Source organism: Coenobita brevimanus, chromosome 43 (assembly GCF_032717465.1).
Source record: "Coenobita brevimanus isolate Jiangsu-jjx chromosome 43, ASM3271746v2, whole genome shotgun sequence".
Classification (NCBI taxonomy): Eukaryota; Metazoa; Arthropoda; class Malacostraca; order Decapoda; family Coenobitidae; genus Coenobita; species Coenobita brevimanus.
The window spans coordinates 29,895,658-29,914,315 of NC_136996.1; the positions used below are offsets into that span (position 1 = coordinate 29,895,658).

The 18,658-nt window shown below is 42.8% G+C and overlaps 1 protein-coding gene across 1 annotated transcript in view; it reads right to left on the reverse strand.

Moving 5' to 3' along the window:
• Positions 1–8,084, reverse strand: part of LOC145397865 (urea transporter 1-like) — a 31,041-nt gene extending 22,957 nt beyond the window's left edge. The window contains exons 1-2 of the mRNA XM_080270899.1: positions 8,061–8,084; positions 4,890–5,015 (exon numbers count right to left, since the gene is read on the reverse strand). Of these exons, the coding sequence (XP_080127025.1) occupies positions 4,890–5,015; positions 8,061–8,084 (150 nt within the window). The remainder of the gene's footprint in view (positions 1–4,889; positions 5,016–8,060) is intronic.
• Positions 8,085–18,658: the final 10,574 nt, after the last annotated feature.

Consider the following 18,658-nt stretch of genomic DNA (forward strand, 5'->3'; position numbering starts at 1 on the left):
ACACACACACACACACACACACACACACACACACACACACACACACACACACACACACACACACACACACACACACACACACACACACACACACACACACACACACACACACACACACACACACACACACACACACACACACACACACACACACACACACACACACACACACACACACACACACACACACACACACACACACACACACACACACACACACACACACACACACACACACACACACACACACACACACACACACACACACACACACACACACACACACACACACACACACACACACACACACACACACACACACACACACACACACACACACACACACACACACACACACACACACACACACACACACACACACACACACACACACACACACACACACACACACACACACACACACACACACACACACACACACACACACACACACACACACACACACACACACACACACACACACACACACACACACACACACACACACACACACACACACACACACACACACACACACACACACACACACACACACACACACACACACACACACACACACACACACACACACACACACACACACACACACACACACACACACACACACACACACACACACACACACACACACACACACACACACACACACACACACACACACACACACACACACACACACACACACACACACACACACACACACACACACACACACACACACACACACACACACACACACACACACACACACACACACACACACACACACACACACACACACACACACACACACACACACACACACACACACACACACACACACACACACACACACACACACACACACACACACACACACACACACACACACACACACACACACACACACACACACACACACACACACACACACACACACACACACACACACACACACACACACACACACACACACACACACACACACACACACACACACACACACACACACACACACACACACACACACACACACACACACACACACACACACACACACACACACACACACACACACACACACACACACACACACACACACACACACACACACACACACACACACACACACACACACACACACACACACACACACACACACACACACACACACACACACACACACACACACACACACACACACACACACACACACACACACACACACACACACACACACACACACACACACACACACACACACACACACACACACACACACACACACACACACACACACACACACACACACACACACACACACACACACACACACACACACACACACACACACACACACACACACACACACACACACACACACACACACACACACACACACACACACACACACACACACACACACACACACACACACACACACACACACACACACACACACACACACACACACACACACACACACACACACACACACACACACACACACACACACACACACACACACACACACACACACACACACACACACACACACACACACACACACACACACACACACACACACACACACACACACACACACACACACACACACACACACACACACACACACACACACACACACACACACACACACACACACACACACACACACACACACACACACACACACACACACACACACACACACACACACACACACACACACACACACACACACACACACACACACACACACACACACACACACACACACACACACACACACACACACACACACACACACACACACACACACACACACACACACACACACACACACACACACACACACACACACACACACACACACACACACACACACACACACACACACACACACACACACACACACACACACACACACACACACACACACACACACACACACACACACACACACACACACACACACACACACACACACACACACACACACACACACACACACACACACACACACACACACACACACACACACACACACACACACACACACACACACACACCAGATGATTGGATATAATTTAGGAGAGATTTTTCGAACTGGAGAAGCGTAGGAGAGATTTTTCGGACTGGAAAGGTTTTATATAATTATATTTAAGTTATTGTTCACTCTCCCTTTATTTATCGTAAGGATGGGGATCTTACACACAACTCAAGGTAAGGGGAGTTACTCAGCACGCGCCAGGTGCTCTTAATTACAGGTGATAAAGCGGCATCATAGCAGGTAATGGCCTTGGAGTGTGGCATTATCTAGTACTCTGGTTCCTATGACTTGCCTGAATAAATGGTATGCCAGAATAAATAGTATACTAGAGTAAATTGTATACTAGAATGAAATGTATACTAGAATGAAATGTATACTAGAAAAAATAGTATATCAGAAGAGGTATAAAGAATGAAGATGAGAAGAGGTATACTTTAATAAATAGCATACAAAATAATCAGAATACCAGAATAAAGATTATACTAGAATAAATAGTATACTAGAGTTGTGCAGCTCATAAGAATGTTTAGATAGAGGTATTAACACACTCAGACACCTAGGCCCGTATTCTCGTCTGTTGAAAAAGCTTCCTAACACCTCTTCCTTGGCGATTTATTATTGGGTATGGCTGGTTAATATCTCATTGTACGTTAGTCATGCAGAGTATAGAGTTATTTGAAGGATTTATATAATAGAAAAGGACGAGAAGGTGTAATAAACAATATAAATCACTTAGGAAAAGGTGTTAGGGAGCCTCCTCAACCAACGAGAATACAGGCTCCCTAACACCTTTTCCCTAGTGATTTATCTTGTTTATTACACCTTACTCTCCTCTTGTCCGCCCACTTTAAGTAGAATAAAATCGTCTGAATCAGCTGGAAGAGAGAGAGTAGCCCCGATTTTGAGTTATCGGTATTAACACTCCCAGGCTTCCTTTACTGGCTCTAGCTTAATAAAATCGTCTGGTGTTAGCTGGCGGTCTTCCTTTATTCCCCGAACTGCTTTTCTTTCGAACTCCTTTTTTTAAATTAGGTCCCCCTAAAAAAAAAAAAAAATCAACCTACAGCCGTTCAGGTCCAACTATTAGATTTTTTTTTTTTTTTTTTTTATAATGAATGGAAGACACTTGTCACTTGGGGTATGGATTATTTTTTTTTTTATTTAATGTGTTTTTCCTTCCTCCGTTCATCTTCTGTACAAAAAAATATCATTAGCAAGTATTTTGTTCTACGGAAAATAACAGCTGAATATAATCGTCTAGCGTAAAAATGAAAGAGAGGGCTAGATTTTTCCCGATCATGTGGGGGAACTAACACCCTCAGGTTCCCAAGACTAAAAATAAATAATAAAAATGAAAACAAAATTAAAATCATCTGGCGACAGCTGGGGAAGAAATCAGAGTTGCCCCGACCATGAAAGGGCAAAAAAAACGAAAAAAAAAGATACCATTATTTATTATCAATCTTCTGTAAATCAGTCCCAGGTGAAAAAAAATTATTTGCTTTAAGTTGGGCCAGAATGATAAGAGAATGAGAAGAGCTGTCTGGCCCGTGAGTGTGTTAAAAGCGCTCTTACTGATAACGCGTTGCTTATCTGGCCCAAGAACGTTATCTTCTGTTTAGTCTTGCCTCTGCCAGACGATTTTATTCAGCACAGGAGAGTAGCTTGGTAGGGAAGGGGTTGATGAAGCTGTATCTAAGCCCCTCCTGATATTAAAACCTTCACTGAGAGAGAGAGAGAGAGAGAGAGAGAGAGACCCTTCAACCCGATGACATACAGGGTGGTCCAAATATAACGCTTCTCTTCCACTCCACCAGGCGACTTTTCGTGTGTTGCGGGGACGGCTCAGTTAGTGTTATCAGTGTCAGTCCAGCATCATTTACTTATATCCTACGCCCACTGTCACGCCCACGCCCACACCAGCAGACTGAGCCGTTCCCGCACCACTCAAAGTATCAAGTGAGTTTCAACTGGAGCCCTATTTACGGACCAATCCTTATTATTTTATTCTATTCATCCTGCTTTCGGACTACTTTATTCAGTAAGGAGAGAAGTAAGGTAGTAAAGGAGTGATCTAAGGATATACTTAACCTCTCTAGGTCTATTATTCTCTCCCAGGCCAACTTTCTCGTCGGTGAAGTCCCTGGCACCACTTCCTGAGCGATTTATTTTGCTGGTTACTCCTTGCTATCCTCTTCTGTACCATTTAAATAGTTGAGACACCACTCAGGATAAATAAAACACAAACTGATATTAACCACTCATATCCAAAGATGAATCGCTAAGGAAGAGGTGCTAGGTTCGTCTGTATGTAGCAAGAACGAAAAATATATGACTTTCTCGGGCTGAAGGGGTTGTTGTTGTTGATGTTATTGTTGTGGCCCCAGGTTCATCTGAAACATGAACCCAGTGGACTGCAGGCTTAGGGGCACTTTCACTGCTGCTCTGGAACTATTGCTTTATTTGATGGTAAAGACTCATTTACTAAGACAGACTTTTTTTTACTAGGCTGCCACCAGTTTTTTTAATTCAAGTTATGAGGGATAACTAGTGGTAAAGGAGATAACTATAAATATACTAGTTCGATACACATACCTGTATATACACAAATACACTCACGAATATAACGAACCTTAATATGAAGTAGATAGTCTTGAGGAGCACCTACATACATAGACATATACAGTACACATAAAGACACATAGACGCATATTTACCCACATACACACATACATACATACATACACATAACAGCACAGACGTACACACATCCACGTACTGTACATACATATATATACAAATACATACATACATAAAGGCACATATTAATACTCACGACTCCAATGGCCCTAAGGATGGAGTTGACGGTCTTAGGTATGGCCCATGCAGAGAGCCAGGGTTTGTCGATGAGGAAGGACGTGATGGCGCTCATGTCACCAACCCACCTCACCCACCCAGCCTGCTGTGGGCGGACATGGGCGTTAGGGGTGGAGGTGAGTAAAGGGATGTGTCAAAGGGGAGGAATAGGGGAGAAGGTGGAGTGAGAGGGAGAAATAGGGAGAGAGAGGGGAGAGGAAAGGGAGAACAGAGAGTGGGAATGCGGGGAGAATGGGGAGAAGGAGTGGGAGATGGTGCTGATGAAGAAAGGGGAAAGGGACGAGAAGGAAGTGTTGAAAAATGAAGAGGGAGGGAAAAAGGGAAGAGTGTAGAAGGAAGAGAAAGGGAGGAGAGAGGAGAATGATGATGGAGAGACTAACTAAGGGAAAGAAGCGAAAGGGTTGAAAGAAGAGATCGATGTAACGAGGTAGGGAACTGAAAGAAGTGAGTGAAGCGATGGAAAGGAAAGGAAGACAGGAATAGAAGAAGGGAAGGGGGGGAGAATGAGGGGAACGGGAGGAGAGGGGTGAGAGGATGACGAAGGGTGGTTAAGGAAGGAATGAGAGAAAACGATTAAATGGTGGAAAGGATGAGAAGAGAGGAAAATGAGGGAAGAGGAGACTGAGAGGGAGAGGCAACGGAAGGAAAGGTGGAGATTGAGAGAGAGAAGGGAAATAGACGAATGAAAAAGGTTGTATCCTGCTGACGGAAGAGAGAGGAAGGAATGGGTGAGGAAAGGGAGGGATGGAGAGACAGGTATGAATGAAAGGGAAGAGGGGAAATGAATGGGAAAGCAAGGGTTCTGGGGGTGAAATATAAAGAGAGGGTCTGGAGATGGAAGGGAATAACAAAGAATAAATTGGGAGAAAGAAGAAGAGGTAAAAAGGTGGGAAGTGGAGAGGAGGGGAAAAAGAAGGGGTGAGGAGGGAGACTGAAGGTGAAAGGGGTGGAAGAAGAGAGCAGGAAGGAGGGTTAAGAGTGGATGGGAGTAGCGGAGGGGATAGGCGAATAAAGAAGGAAGGTGGGCGGAGTGAATAGTGGGTATGAAATGGGAAAGGGGGAAATGGAGGGAGGGAGATGAGTATGATGAAGATAAAGAGGAGTAAGGGAGAAAACGGAAGTGTGTAATGGAGGGGAAAGGGGAGAGAGAAGGAATGGCCTGAAGGAAAGGGAGGTAGATAACGCAGAGAAGAAAAGGGGAAGGGAGCAAAAGACAAAGATTGAAAAATGAAAAAGATTGGGACGCGGAAAAGGAAGGTGAAGAGAGGGTAAGAGATGAAAAGAGGAGAATAGAAGAATAGGGAAGGGAAGACAAGGAAGAGTTGAAGCCTTAAGAGGGTGTGAAGAGGAAATGAAATGAAAATAAGTGGGTGAGAGAAATGATAAGGGGAATAAGAAGAGATATTGAACGGAGAGGAAGCCGGAGGGGGTGGAGAGAGAGAAAGGGAAAGAGAGAAGAAGGGAAATGGGAATGAAGGGAGAAAGGGAGGACGTAGAAGGGGAAAGAGAGGATGGGAGGAGGCAAAATGGAAGAGAGGATGGGAGGGTTTCAGAAAGACAGGAAAAGGAAAGTGTTAGAAGAGGAGAGGGGTTGAAAGCTAAAGAAAGGGTGGGAGGAGGCTGAGTGTGTGGGGAGAAGGAAAGGAGAAGTGGTGGGAGGGGAGGGTGGGGATGGTGGGGAAGGAAAGGCCTACATGTAAAACTGATAACCATTAGTGTACTGTAGTTTCATTATAACTTTTTATATTATTTTAATATAACTGAAACATCCAAGCGATCACTGACCTCCACTAATACATTAAAACTGAATGATAAAGAGAAGGACGAGGTTGTGCGAAAATCAACATAAGCAATAACGTGGTTTCCGATAGGCATTGCAAGTACCGAAGATTTAACAGCTTCACTACGATCCCGTATGTTTTTGCTTTATCGTTACTACAGACGGGCGAGTTTATTCAGCTTGTGGATAAAAACTTCTCGTGATAAAAGCAGTTAATGGAGTTTGTTTCTGATCCTTTCATCTCCCCACGTCTCCACTAATCCGTTTAAATCCATCAGGTGATAACAAGAATCCACCCATCCATCACCTACTTCTTTGCCCCAGTTAGGAACGTAGAGGCCCAAGGCTAGGCTACTCAGGCCCAGCATTTCAGGCTAGGAAGACCAGACTCGCTAACCTCTGAGTGGCATTACGTTAACATTAAATCCAAAACAACCCTTGGATATCTACCCTTTCCAGCCTTATCCAGTAGGAGCGCCTTACTTCACTAGATCACCAGGCGTCATTTGGCGATATGGCTACCACCCATCGTTTTAAATGGCCTCCTGTAACCCCGGAAACCATTTAGCATGTCATTCATTGTAGAGTTACCTGAAGGCAACACTACATCGCATTACTGGGTTAACTTGTTTACCCGAAGACGTCTTGTATTTTATTGTTTTGTGTTATCTTATATTTTATTCTCGCTCATTCAAGATGACTTTATTCAGGTCGGGGGAAATTTTGAGATGTGGAAAGGTTAGATAAATCCTCCATTAACCCCTTCAGTACGAGAGGCCTTCCCTATAAGCTGAACACAAGTGTCTGGCAGTAACAATAATCTAATATAAGGGACCATCTTAGTGAAGAAGCTGATATACACAGACATGTTACAAAATTTAGTCATGAGAGAATATCGAAAAACCTGTTAGCAATCTGGAAAAATAAATATACTGCATTCTCCTATTGTGTGGTTTTTGATATTTATATTATTATAACTGGAAAAAGGTGAGTTGCTATATACATTACTTTAAAGGCTGACTAATAAAAACAATAAAACAGAAGGTATGTGAGCAACTAACAATAAAGCCTGGTCTATATATAACGCATTTCAATTCTCGTGTTTTGCGGTGACGGCTGATCACCATTACCAGTGTCTACCCGGCATTATTTTTTCCTTTCCATTATACCTTTTATTATTAGTGCTTTTTTCTATCACGTTCACTGGCTGCAGGATTCATTAGCAAGCTCATGTATTAGCTCAATATGTCTGAACTCCCCACCCCAGCATACTGTGCCGTCCTCACAACACACAAAAATAACAGAGCACAATAATATTTACGGACCACCCGGTATAGCAGCACCACTCACCTTTTCCTGCCTCCTGTTGTTCATCTTCCCTTTGAACAGTCACTGGAACCGTCTGAACACCTGTGAACACCTGTGAACACCTCCTGGAAGCCTCTTGAGCACTCTCCTCTTGGCACTACTGTATTCTTTCACTGTTGTATTCTTGTCTCTCCCACTGTTATAATCCAGTCTCTCTCACTCCTCTAATTCGGTCTCTCTGATTGCAGTATCTTTTTCTCTCTCATCTATGATCAAGTACTTTTCACTGTGTAATACCTTCCCTCTTTCATTGCAATAACTTGGCACTGTACATTGTCCTAACGATTCTTTCACTTCTACAACGGTGCTTTCTTTTCTCACTGCTATGATGTTGTTCGCTCATACTATAATGCTGTCTTTGGCACGCTTATAATCGAGTCTCTTTCGCTGCAATAATCAGCACTGTTCACTGTTCTTTCGCAGCTAATTTCACTCGTCTAACAGGACCTTTTTCTTCATTTCTGTATCTTTCTTTTGTATCTACAGTATCTTACTTCCACACTCACATCTCTCTCACAGCTTCAACCCTACCCATTTTACTGTTCTCACTGCTGTTATCCGGCACTGTTCACTGCCTCTCTCACTTTTATTTACCGTTGCACCAACTTGCCAGTATCAGCGAGGGAGCTCAGAGCGCTGTGCGTGTTGCTACTGCTGTTGAATTCTGAAATAAAAGAACATTTTATCAGTGATTCAAGGTAAAGGTCTTATCTATGCTGGGGATGTGTAGAAATCTAAGTTTAATCTGAAGTAGTTATGACATGAATTTCTTATCTTAGTGCTAGGGAGATGAGTGCTCTGTTGTGGTGGTAGTAGTGATAGTGGTAGATGTGATGGTGGTGGTGTGGTGGTGGCATTTGTGGTGATGGTAATTGCAGATGCAGTAGTGATGGGAGGTAATGGCAGCAGTAATGGTGATAATAGCAGGTTGTGTGGTTGTGAGTGCTGGTATGCTGTTTCCTTGCATGAGTCATGTGCTCTCTCAGCTCGAATATTGCTCATCCGTGTGGAATGGATGTGGGAAGGTTGCACTAAAACAACTGGACAAAATTCAGAATAAAGCTGTCAGAATTATTAATAACCCTGCTGTTACAAATGAACTACCTCCCCTACAGGTAAGAAAAAATGTTGCCTGTCTTACATTATTTTACAGATACTTTTATGGCAAAAGCTCAGACGAAGTTCCGTCCATTGTGCCACCTCTCTGCGCCTTCCTCCACGCTACATGGGCATGTCGTGACGTTCATGACTGGACTGTCACACTGCCATATTGCAGAACTTCTGCCTATCAGAATTCTTTTATTCCCCGAATTGCATCTCTTTGGAACCTACCTCCCCAGAGTGGTTTCCCCCATAAACTTCAGCCTACGGCTGTTCAAGTCCAGCTGTTACAGATTTTTAATGAACAGAGGACACCTGTAATCTGGTGAATGGATTTTTTCTTCATTTGTTTTTCCTCCCTCTGTCCTGTTATTAAAAAAAATTATATATTGGAAGGTATAGTGGTGAAGGCACGTGTTGTGCTGCTGGTGGTTGCAGGGGTGATGATAGTAATGGCAGGTGTACTGGTGGTGACGATAGGTGTGGTGATGGTGATGGCAGATGTCGTGGTGGTGATGACAGGTGTGGTAGTGAGAGTAAGAGTGTGGTAGCGATGGCAGGTGTGATGGTAATGGTGGGAGATGTGGTAGTAAGCGTGGTGGTGGTAATGACAAGTGTCGTAGTAATGATGTGAGGTGTTGTGGTGGATGGTGAAGACGAGTGTGGTGATGGTACTATACATAGGAAGTACAAACAAATGGAAGCTTATTAGCCCATAACTACCATATCCGCTGTGGTGTGGTAGTGGTTACGGATTTGATGGGGGTTGTGGATATGGTTGTGGCCTTGGTTCAGCTGGAAATGTGGTTGTGGAAGAGAGTGTGAGTGTGGATATCGGTGTGTGTGTGTGTGTGTGTGTGTGGCTGTGACGTGGTTGTGGGTGTGGTGATGTTCGTAATGTGATTGTGGGTGTTGTGGTTATGAGTGTGGTTGTGGGTGTGGTAATGGGTGTGGTTTTAGGTGTGTTTGTTGTGGGTGTGGGTGTTGTTATAAGTGTTGTGGGTGTAAGAGGTCCTGTAGTTTTCTGGTAGGACTTGTGGCTGTTGCTGTGGTTGTGAGTGTAGTTGTGGGTATGTGTGGATGTGGTTTTGGGTAGGTGTGGGTATAGCTGTGGGTGTGGCGTGGGGTAGGTGTGGATGTGGTAATGGGAAGGGAAGGGTGTGAGAGGTTCTGTAGTAGTGAGTGAGGATTATAGGTGTTTTGTGGTTATGACTGTGAGAGGAGCTGTGTTTGACTAGCGATATAGGTTTTTCACTTTAACTTGGCCCCAATTTTCGTTCCTTTGCAGCTTTTTTCACGTAGCTCAGTGGCAGAAAAGGCAATATTATAGCTCTACATCCTCCCCATAGCACATCTTCGCGTCAATACTGCTTTTACTCTAAATTGGCCCAGATTTTCGCCCTTTTGCAGCTTATTTCACGTAGCTCAGTGGCAGGAAAGAAAACTCTACAACTGCACATCCTTTCCACATCACATCTTCTTGACTAGCCATATATTTTAGTGTTAATCTGTTGTTACAAATCAGTATTCAAGTTGGAAAGATGACATTTTAAGCCAAGTTAAGATGAAAAGAGTTGCGTAAGAGGGGAGGGACGGCGGAGAAACTACGTAACACTTTGGCTTCCTCTGAATTTCTGGCAGCCGGGGAACATGGAGATCGATAATGGGTTGATTCTGGCCTGGTTCGCGACCAAGAAAACCACATCAACGCCTTCAACACACTGACCCTTTTTTAACATTTTTCCTTCGTCCAGATGATTTTTGCCACTTAGGAAAGCTCTCTAGTACTGAAGGAGTTAATTCTTCTTTTCTCCTCTCCTCAGCTTCCCTCTCATCCAAAAAAAAAAAAAAGGCAAAATTCTCTCCCTCCTTACTATGGCGTTGATTCTAAGCTAATTCTTACTACGTTCAGACGATTTTTTTTCTTTAGGAAGGATCTCAAGGAGGGTGAGAGGTTAGCAAAGGCTGTGTCTAATCCCCCAGTTCGAAAAATCCCTCCTAAGCTGAAGAAAATCGTCTGGAGTAGCAAGAACAACAGAAAATACGTCCTACGGGTAAAGGTAACCTACGATTGTGTGCGATATTCGAACATACTTAAGATCGAGTCCCGGTTGTAAGTGTGAATTTTTTTTTTTTCAGGAGGAACTAGAGACGATCGAGATCCTATTGTAACTGTGATTATTATCATTATTATTATTATTATTATTATCATTATTATTATTATTATTATTATTTCTTTTTTTGCAGGAAGAACTAGAAACGATTGAGTCCCTGTCGCAATTGGTTATTATTACTTTTTTTTTTTTTAGGAAGAACTGAAGACACGGAGAGTTTCTAATCTTTTTCTCTCTTTGTCCTTCCATTCAAAACAGATAACATGGGTGTGAAGGGGTTAAATGTGACGTCATGGAGGCGATGGGTGACGTCATGGGTGTGAAGGGGTTAAATGTGACGTCATGGGGGTGAAGGGTGACGTCATGGGGATGAAGGGGTTAAATATGACGTCATGGGGGTGAAGGGTGACGTTATGGGGGTGAAGAGTGACGTCATGGGGGTGAAGGGTGACGTCATGGGGGTGAAGAGTGACGTCATTGGTGTGAAGGGGTTAAATAATACGTAACGATAATGAAGCAGTTGAGGGGAAGAAAAATGTGATCGTGTTCGGGCATTAGGACTGTCAAGGAGTCGCAACACTTCTCCATGAGCGACTTATTCTGCCCATCACCCCTTAATAATCTCCTCTACACGTAGCTGTTGTTGTTATTGTCATTGTTGTTATTGGTGGCGGTGGTGGCGTTGATATTGTTGTTGTAGCTGCTGCTGTTGTTGTTACTCGGATATACGTAACACAGAAAATGTAAGGTGTAGGACGGGAAATAAATCGCTAAGGAAGAGGGGCGACGAATTTTCCCCCAGTCATCCAGAAACGATCTTATTATAGTCACCCTCTGCCTCAACGGATCATGGCGTCGGAGATTCCCTAACACCTCTTCCTCAGCCATTTATTCTTCACATGACACCGTAACATAGATAACACACAGGGAAATATTGAAGTGTAATAACCAAATAAAAAAAAAATAAAAAAAAAATAAATACATAAATAAACCGCAAGTCTACAGTTGTCAAGCGTAGCATCAAAATTCGGCTACATTAGCTCCGGATCTCCCTCCCAAAAAATCGCACAAAAAAAAAAAAAAAAGAGGTGTTACTATCTCTCAAAACATAAATCGCTTAAAAAGAGGTGTTACGATCTTTCCAAAAAAAAATAAATCGCTTAAAAAAAGGTGTTACGATGATTCCCATGTCCATTTTATCACTGGAAATTTACTCTGCATATTTTTTTCTCCCTCCTAATCTTCTCAGTCCGACGCCATATATATTTTCCATTTTTTTCCTTCCTTTTTTTTTGTTCCTGCAACCACCAGACGATTTTACTCAGCTTGCCTGGGACCTCTAGAGCTCGTATTCTCGTCGGTTAAGGAGGATCCCTAACACCTCTTCCTTAGCGACTTATTATTTGGATATGGGTGGTTAATGTCCTTATGTACTTTATAATGCCGGGTGTGGTGAAGGACTTAACACTGAAGGGGATAGTGAAAGGTAATAAGCAAAATAAATCGCTTAGGAAGAGGTGTTAGGGAGTAAAAATGCCCATGAAGGCTATATTCAACCCCCCCCCCTCCCAGTCCGAAAAGCCTATTCTAAGCTGAATAAAATCGTCTTTAAGTAGCAATTTGATTATTTCTATCTATCTCTATCTCTCTACCTATCTACCCATTTGTTTTTCGGTCCATCTCTCTCTCTCTCAATCTATGTCTGTCTGTCTGTCTATCTGTCTACTTGTCTATCTGTCCATATCTATCTATCTATGTTTGTTTATTATATCTCAGTATAACGTATTCTATAAATTATGGTTTCGTTAAAATGAATAGATAGAGAGCATTTTCGTAAGGCTGAGGAGAGAGAGAGAGAGAGAGAGAGAGAGAGAGAGAGAGAGAGAGAGAGAGTAATGAAGGGGGACGAGAACAGTGACTCATGATGAAAGTTGAGTGTGAGGCAGGAGGAAAATAGAGTGAGTAAGAGTGAGTAAGGGTGAGGAAGAGTCGTGCAGATGTAGGGGGAGGAAGGGAGTGTGAATAACAGTGAATAAGAGTGAGGATGAGTCGTGGGAATGTACGGGAAGGAAGAGAGAGTGAAGAAGGAGTGAATAAGAGTGAGGAATATTCATGGAGATGTATGGGAGGAAGAGAGAGAGAAGAAGGGTGAGTGGGAGTGAGGAAAGGTTATGGAGATGTAGGGGAGGAAGAGAAGGAGTGAAGAGGAGTGAGGAGAAGATGCAGGGAAGGAACGGAGTGTGAGGAAGTGTGAGGGAGAGTCAATGAGCTGTAAAGAAAGAAAGGACTGTGAAGAAGCGTAAGGAAGAGTGGGGAGGAGACCTGGAGAAGGAAAGGTAGGAAATGAAGAGAGCAAAAGAATAGTGAGAAAGAATAATGGGAAAAGAGAGGTAGGTTAGGAGAGGAGTGTGAAGAAGAGTGAAGAAGAAGGCAAAAGGAAAATGGAGGGGGAGTGACAGGAGATGAAGGGATATTAAGAAGAGTGAGAAAGGGTGAGGAGGAGTAATGGAGCAGGAGAAATGGGAGAGCAGGATGTGAGAAAGACTGTAAGAGGAATCAGAGTTCGTGGAAAACAGGAAATGCTAGGAGTTCGTGGAATGTGTGAGGAAAGGATGTGTGGACTAAAGGAATGAAAAATAAGAGAGAATCAGGACGTGAAGGAACAATGTGTAAAAATTGTTAGACAGAATAATATGTCTCTCTCTCTCTCTCTCTCTCTCTCTCTCTCTCATGGTTATCCTGTCAACTTATGCTGGAGGAAAAGCGAAGATAGAGATAATGGTCCTATTATCTTTCTTCCCCTTATCTTATCTTTATCTTAAGCCGCTCCTGCCACACCCTCTCTCATTTCCTTTACTCCTCCTCCTTTTCTTCACCATTTCCCCCTCATTCTTGATTTTTTCTCGTCTCGTCTCATCTCTTCCATCTTTTTTTTTTTCCTCTCTCCTTCCTTCTTCGTCATTTCTATCTAGTTACAGCTCTCTTTTATCGTTTCCCTCTCATTTCCTCCTCTCATCTCTTTTCTCCTCTCTCATTTCCTTCTCTTCATCTACCCTCTTTTCTCCCTCTCACTTCCCTCTCTTCATTTCTCACCCTGACTCATCTCTCCTCCTTTCTTTTCTCCACCTTGCCATTAATCGTCTCCCTCGTTTCTCCTCCTCATTATTTTTCTATATCTCTTTTTGCTCCAGCTCTCCTCACAATTCTTTGCACACATGACAGAGAGTGTAAAATACTCCTAAGTCTCCCCTCTCTGCCCAGGTAACTTTTAAGTATACGATGAAAATTGTCCTAAGTTGTCTTGTGTTCCTGCGAGATAGGGAAGGAACATAAACACACTTCTTCCCACATCTCTTGCTCTTCTCTCCAAAAGGTGCTGGAGAGAGGGACGCCTTCATGTGGTGGCACTGATAAAGCCAGGTCCCTCAAGTGCCTGGCTATACAACGTTCCTCATCTATTCCCTCTCCCCAAAATGAGAAAGATAAGGTGTAGATTAAGCCTGCAATCCACCGTGTTCAGGTTTCAAATTAACCTGGGGCTACTTCCTACAAAAGACAGTTTCCAGTTGTGGGGAGGCTCCCCACATACAGCTCTTCTCAATAGGGTGGAGTCAAAGGCTTTTCGTCTCATTAACTCTCCTCCTCTTACTGACTCCCTTCAACCTCTGTCTCTTCGCCGCACTGTTGCATCTTTATCTCTTTTCTCTCGCTACTTTAATGGTCACTGCTCCTCTGAGCTGTCTGCATGCATTCCTCCACCTCTACGACGGGCGCGTAGCACCCGTCTAGCATCAAACTCTCATCCCTTTTCTGTCCAACTCTCTAATGCAAGAGTTAGCCGTTACTCCCAGTCCTTCATTTATGCAACAGGTCAACTCTGGAACTGTCTCCCTCTGTCTGTATTTCCTGCTGCCTATGATCTCCAGTCTTTCAAGCGCAGTGTGTCCAGGCATCTCGAAATGATCGGATCTTGACTTTGGCTCTCTATTGTATTTTGTTTTTCTCTTGGAGGGAACTGTTATTGCGGGCTCATGACCTTTGGTTCCTTCTTTCTCGCATTTAAAAAAAAAAAAAAACGGAATAGATCATAACATTGAGATTCTGGCCCCAGCGGCAAAGAAGACTGGTGATGAGCAGGAGAGAATAGCAACAAGACAGATACGGGTGGTCCCAGTAAATACCCTCATCGGTATTTCCCCGGGTTTTTCCTTGCAGCGCCCACAAGGAAGTTGCAACCAATCACAGATACGCAAGCCGCGTTTACTTGATTTTTTTTGTTTTTTTTTGTTTTTTAAGACCAATCGAGACCTGTCTAAGCTTTCTCGACCTACTGTATGCTCGCGAGAATATGTTTTAAACCAATACCATCGTTAATGCTGCTATTTCCGGGAAGATCGAGTGAGCTGAGCCATGAAGGAATCAGCTGAGTTACGTAGACAAGAATGCGATGATCATACATCAATGTAGCCATGAGTTTCGTCATTATCAGCGTAAATAAAAGCTGATTTTACCTCATATAAAAGAAAATATGTAACAACTCGAAAACCTGTCATAGTCAGAATCATGCTAACAGGTTCTTATTAGGCTGTCAAGTGAAATAAACGTGCATTTTACCTTTTCAGTATAAACAGAACAGTAAGAATTGAACACAAAGGTTACAGTACTCGTCCTCTAGAAATTATCACTGGCGAATAGTTGTAAATGTCGTTATTACCTTATAATCCAAAGTGATTCACAAACTTTGCATTTCTTTCAGGCATTACCATCTCACAAATTCAGCCATAACCGATTAACTTTTCCAATTCAGGGTTAAACAAATATTCATGTCATATAGCATCTACATTTACATCGCGGTCCCATATCAGTGCTGACTGTCATTTGTGCAAAAATCGATTTTTAAAAACATTAGTCTTTACTTCTGTCCTCCATCTTTCCCGTGTCAGGTGTTTACCCCCGGGCATAGGATGTTCGCGGCTGTCCTTCTTGCCCAGTCCAATGGCGCATCCTTGTGTGCAGGACGGGGAAAATCCTGTTCAGGTTCTTGGAATGACCGCTTTAGTCCAGTCCCGACCGGTGCTAGTCACAAAGAGGTGCTGTGAAAAAGACGACAGATCCATAGTATTATTATGTTCTGCCTCTAAACGTTGCGTCGTGCCCTTTAAATGTGAAAAATATATACTCTGAACTAAGTACAGTATATTTGCATGGAGGTAATAAGAAAATAATAAGATATATGTCCCGGGGTTGGCTGGTATACTCGTACCAAACATTATTTTTATTGATGATTATTATTATTATTATTATTATTATTATTATTATTATCATTGTTGTTGTTACCGATATTATTATTATTATCATTATTATTATTATTATTATTATTATTATATTGTTACTATAACTGGTAGTTGTAGTAGTAGTAGAAATGGCGCGTTGATATATTCTTATATTATTTACGCAAACTACATCGATAATCACAAGTATGTAGGCGCTGGAACGCTGCAGTTAACATACAAAAGAATGTTAAAGTGAAATATTAAAAAATTAATTAATTAAAAAAAAAAAGTCGCTAAGAAAGAGGTGCTACAGTCAGGTCTATGGCTAATCTCTAACCTCACCTGGGAGCGGCTCACATCCACACACAATGACTTCCCGAGCTGCACTGAGAGTCCTCGTCGGGTCGTGGCCCTGGCTCCCCCACTGCCGGCATCTTCATGGCATTCCAATCTGTTTGAATGTTGCCACTTCTACAAATTTATCTCTTGATCTACAGATTTTTGGGGTATTTACTGACTCAGATTTTGTTTGAAAACGGAGGCGTAATCTGTAAGTTTTTATATTAGAAATGCTTGCATAATAAATTACAGTCCATTTTCTTAGCGGATAAGTAGGAACATAACAGATATAGATATTTGCTTCAGCCTTTTGGAAGTTCTCCATAATAAGACATTTTACATGCTGTGTGTGATCTACCAGCCCCACAGGGAGTTGTTCAGTACGACAAATGCTGCCTTTGTATATCGATGGAATGCACAGAACGACATCATCTCACCTGGAAGACTTAGAATTTGATTAAATGTGGCCTGGGTCAAGTGCTATACTGAGTTAATTTGAATAACTGAAGTTGGTTTGTTATCACTGAACAAAAATACTTAAAGCTTTTTCCAACTTCGCTCAGACTGGAGGGATGATTTGACTTGTAACCAAGGAGATTCATTCCTGCCTCACAAGGAAGGCTCATCAATATTCATGCAACCACTATTTGGTATTCAAGTTGCGTGAAAAGCTAAGATCCATGAGATGATAACAAACCGGCTATACACAGTGAGCGTTATCGAGAATAAAATCCCTACTTTTTTGTTTTTTTTTTGTATCTCTGCATGGTGGTGCTATTATAGTCTGGTCAAATTCTATTTTCAGCCAATAATATGTGAGTTCCGGCCAGTTAGTGAAAATTTCAGGGGGATCAAAGGGGGAGGGGCTGTGGAAAATATAGGGCGGTGTTGTCCCCTGTTTCCACCCATAGTTCCACATTGTGTTATAGTGGATTTCAGGGAATGGTCACTTCAGGAGATATACAGATTTCTAAAAAAAATATCGGCATCCAGCATCAGATTTTCCTAATTTTTTTGATGGCAACACTGCGCCTACTCACACCCTCATCCTCACCCAGAGCCTCACTCTTGCTGTCATCCTTACTCTCATCCTTGACGTCATACTCATCCTAATCCTCATCACACTTAGATCACACTTCAGTATCATTCCATGCACCCTACCGTCTCACACTGTTCCTATGTTTTACCCTCGCACACTGATCCTATGCTTTACCCTCGCCCACACTCTCACTTTAACTGTCATGCTTACAATCACGTCCATCATACTACGCCTGGAGCATATCACGCCTCGCTAATACTATCCCAAGTGACCACATTCTATTTCCCACTCTTACTTTCACCCTCACTCAAGGTTCACACTCTCCCTTACTTTACGGCATCACACACAATCTTGCCTGTTACTATATCCACCACGCCACACCTTCACCCTGACTTTTACCTTTCCCCCCTAACCAATAGTCTCACTCTGTCACCCTCACCTTCTCCCTCAAGCTCAGTCTTACCTCCACCATATCTCACCACACCTCTTCACACCTCTGCAACACTACACTTTACCTGACCACACACTTCCCCTCATCAATCTATCTCATTCCACTCTACTACACTCTGTTGATACCTTAATAGACTCCAATTTACTGTCATTCCACTCTACCTCACTCCACTCTATCTTCAAGAGCCCGTTTGATTCCCTGTACAAAATAAGACACTCCTAAAATAAAAAAAAATAAATAAAGAAATCTGATAAAGTTGCAAT